The 4,183-nt window shown below is 32.5% G+C and overlaps 1 protein-coding gene across 1 annotated transcript in view; it reads left to right on the forward strand.

The window, feature by feature from the left end:
- The first annotated feature begins 2,263 nt into the window (after positions 1-2,263).
- Positions 2,264-4,183, forward strand: part of LOC105627250 (transcriptional enhancer factor TEF-1) — a 92,943-nt gene continuing 91,023 nt past the window's right edge. Inside the window, exon 1 of the mRNA XM_012208539.1 lies at positions 2,264-2,300. Coding sequence (XP_012063929.1) covers positions 2,264-2,300 — 37 coding nt within the window. The remainder of the gene's footprint in view (positions 2,301-4,183) is intronic.

Here is a 4,183-nt window from a genome sequence, read left to right on the forward strand (position 1 = left end):
ATTTATTAGATATTATATTAGATATTATATGAACAAAAAAATATGAAATATAGATACTCATTGTATTTATAAATTTTAATCATTATTTATTGATTGACTTTTTTATTTCCCTATGTATATTTTTTATTATTATATACGTTAATAAATGTAGCAAAAATTTGGAATTTTGGAAAACTGTTAATCTATTTTTGATAGAGATTTAGATGAACGTAAATATCCTTTTCTGTGCCGGTCTAATTTCTAGAATTAAAAATTGATTTATTTTCTATTTTAACTATTTCTAGTTTCTTAATATTGCTATATAAATTGCTTTGAAGAGTCTTAGAAATATTATTCAATTCTTATAAACTCTTAAAATTTTATAGTCTTTTTTTGACCTAATATACATTTATTCTAAATTTACAAGTTAAATTAGACTGATATGTGTATGAAATAACACATTATAAATAAGTGAAGAAACGCTAAATATATTGAGACTTGAGATATCTAATAATATTTCTATTTAAATACATCTTCTAGTTATATAATTTTTCTGTATGTCGATTACTGTTAGACTTGAAATGCAATCATAAACTGAAGCTGAAATAATATCACAAATTAAATTGACCGTCAATTGCGTTTCAAGTCAGTTGCGTACGATAGTAATTACCACGCGATTTAATTGGAAGATGTACTTAACATTTAAAGTATTATTACACATCAAAATTTAGCGTCGATTATATTTAATGTTTTTTTAATTATTTGTGAATTGATTTTAAATTTTATAAATTTATTCGCATATTGCTACAGCAATAAAATACTTGGATTTGCGATCACTTTTATTCATTGTTCTTTTCAGTAAGTTAAATTCAATATTTATTAAATTAAAATAATGACACTCTCATGTATTCATTTATCTATGCTCGACTCGTCTGTAACTTCCATATAGATATGTATACACACATATATTTTATTTAAAAAAATATATGTATTTTTTTAAATAAAACAATTTGCGAAGCATTATTTTCTGCAATGTACAATAAAATCTCATTTTAACATGTATGTATGTCATAAACGAATACGATTTTATTAATTAAACGAAATTATGTTCATCGCCCTGCGTGTTTCGTTTTACCATTCGAGGAGATGTGTGCTTACACACATTTGTAGTAATGTGTGCATGCGTGCAGAGGCAGAGCTGTCTCATTGCTCTCCACGCTTTCCGAAGACGCTAGTAAGCGTAACCGCGAACGGTGAGTCGCGACTGTTGCTCACCTCGTAACTTATAACGCGCCGATTTCACCACAGAAACATTGCACGTGTGAAAGTTAGGACGTCCGGTCTTTTCGAAAGAAAAACTCACACGCGGATATAATTATTGCGCTTTGCTTCGGCGGATTTTCAATCGTTAATCATATCTATTCGACGAACAAAAGAAAACTTGGACTTCTTTCTGTTGAACATTTTTTTTTTCATTTAAACAATAATAATAATAACACAAATAAATAAAGGCAAGCGAAAAATGATAGAGGTTGGATTTTGGTGCCAATAATACAATATTTCTGTATAAATTATTATACATTTTCTAGTTATTCAAACTGCGCACCGAACACAGTTTTTTAAACAAAAAACTATCGATGCGCAGTTTTTTAAACAAAAGCTGGAATAATATTATCAAATTAAATTGATTGTCAATTTAAAAATAACAATGCTAACATATAAGCATTTTAAAATGTTGCAAAAAATATCAGAAATTCGAATCAAATCAAAATTTGAATCTGGATCTCCCGATTATTCGGAGCGTGCACTTCTTCAGTTCGACCGCCGAGACATAATAATAAATATACTTATTTTATTACTAAACTACATAATAAAAGTTTTTTAGTAAAAAAATAATTATCCACTCAATTTAAATCAATCGCAATTATACGTGTACAAGATTGTATAGAAGTTTCGATATTAATAGTGATAGAAGCTTTTACTCTATTTATAATAATAATAATATTAAAAGCTAGCTTAAAATTAAACTAGAAGTTGCAAAATGCAAAAGGTATTATTTTTAAGCTAAATTTTACAAATGTATAGTTCATAGATCACTTATTTAAAATACGCACTAAATACTTTTTCCCCTCCTTTTTTTATTTTAGCTAGATATAGTACTGTATTTTAGCGACATTCGACAATCGCCTAACACGATATTTACGCCAGTCTATATGTGACGATCACTGTCTGCATTATAGGTGTACCCACGTCGCCGTCATCCTGACCTGCCCGAGAAATCCTCATGAAAGACTGGGAACTCAGTACTCAGAATAGCATCGGTATCGTAGACATTTCTTTTTTATTTTTTCTCTTTAGACGGCCCACTTTTGGGCTATCTTTTTTTGGAAATAAGTTATTATCTTTCTTCTCTCTTTCTTGTCTTTTACATCTGATTTCTTACTTTTCGATAAAATATAGGCAAAATGTGGTGGTGGCGATAACATAACGAACAATACAATTGGGATTGGATAGTGGTAATGTAATTATAACGGTGAAGGGTGGAACAAATCGCCATAGTAACAGTAGGCAATAACAATGGAATTACTGTCATCAAACAAAAATCTGCCTCATGTTAATATTGCATAGCTACCTCTTACAATAATAGTTAGTTCTTTTTTCTTCAAAATTCTTGCTGAATTCAAAATTAGTTGAACTAGAGTATATGATCATTATATTGTGTAATAATATGACTTTTTAATTCTTTTATAAAAGAACGAAGCATATTTAGTTACAAAAATTTAGGAAAAAAATAGACATTCAAATTTTGTCTTTAGAAAAATTCTTTTAGAATTTATATTCTAAAAGGATAAGTTATATGTTACTTACGATATTAAATATTAAGAAGAAAAACGCAAATATGAATATAATGTGATATAGTTGATGGTCGAATAAAATACTACACAATTAGTTAATTAGAAAAATATAATTTATTTAATAATAGTACGTTTAAGAGGATGACTCTAAGAAAAATCGGAACTATTATCAAATAATTTTATTGATACATTTTATTCGGGTATCAATTCGCTGTATTCGTATTTATCATTTTTCCTCTTAATGTTCTTTAAAAAGACTGGAGTTACAGTTGAATATAATTATTTCCCTTACGTTTCTATTGTATAAATTACAATACAGAAAATAGACAACAGCTCTTGTTACATCTTGTTGTACATAATTCGTAAGACATACAAGAATTTTTAAAATGTCATCAAGTTAAATTGAACCGGTACTCGATTTCTGTTACGTAAAATCCATCCAAATTGACACGTATAATTCGCAGAATTTGCCGGTCGCTTTAACCGCGCGCGATTCTTCTAATATAATCGTTCTCTATTTCTCTTCTTTTTTGCTCCTTCGTCGGATTGATTGCGGCAGACGGACATCATCATCGGAAGCCAACAACGACCGTCCTTTCGTAGAATTCACTAGTTCTTTTCTGTGTCGCTGGTTAACCAGTCGCGTCGCCTCGCCAGCGCGTCGTCGCCGTCTCTGCGTCGAGAGTGGCCGCAACCGCGAATTACTTCGCAATTTCCCGAAATTGCGCAATCCATGCGGGTTAATGGCCGCCGGGCTGCCACTGCCACTGGTAGCAGCGAGTGGCCGGGAACAGGTGGGGTAGGAGGGCACGGGGAGGGTACAGAGAGCGGAGGGTGGTAACCGACGAGGAGACCATTAATTAAGCAAAATCATAAACTCGACTCGAGCGTGTGCGCACTTGCGAGTGCAGTTGCATTGAAAAATATAAATGCGTGGCCCGTTACTTTCACGAACCGCCAACCGGAGTACCTTACGGCGTAACATTACCGTCGTCGCCGTTCTTTGCTAATCGGTCGGGCTCTCCGTTGCGGTTTGTACGTCATAGAGAGGATCGACCGATCTGATATTATCGGCCACGACACGCTCGAGAAGGCAATTGGGGGTTGAAATCATTTGATTAAATCGTCGAGCGTGCCGTTGGTGTTCACTTCCCCGCTGCGATTATTGTGGAACTGTGCTTGAGTTAAATCCGGCGCGAGCGACCGCAATCGCGAAAAATCGCACGTTACGCATGCCGCGCTTAATTCTTGTACAGCAGGTTGTGTTAAATTAAAATTGTAGATTTATATTTGATACAGAGTGTAAGAGATTTCCTCATATTTCCTTTCATATATATATATATATATAT

Source organism: Atta cephalotes (genome assembly GCF_000143395.1).
Source record: "Atta cephalotes unplaced genomic scaffold scaffold00008, whole genome shotgun sequence".
NCBI classification, from domain to species: domain Eukaryota; kingdom Metazoa; phylum Arthropoda; class Insecta; order Hymenoptera; family Formicidae; genus Atta; species Atta cephalotes.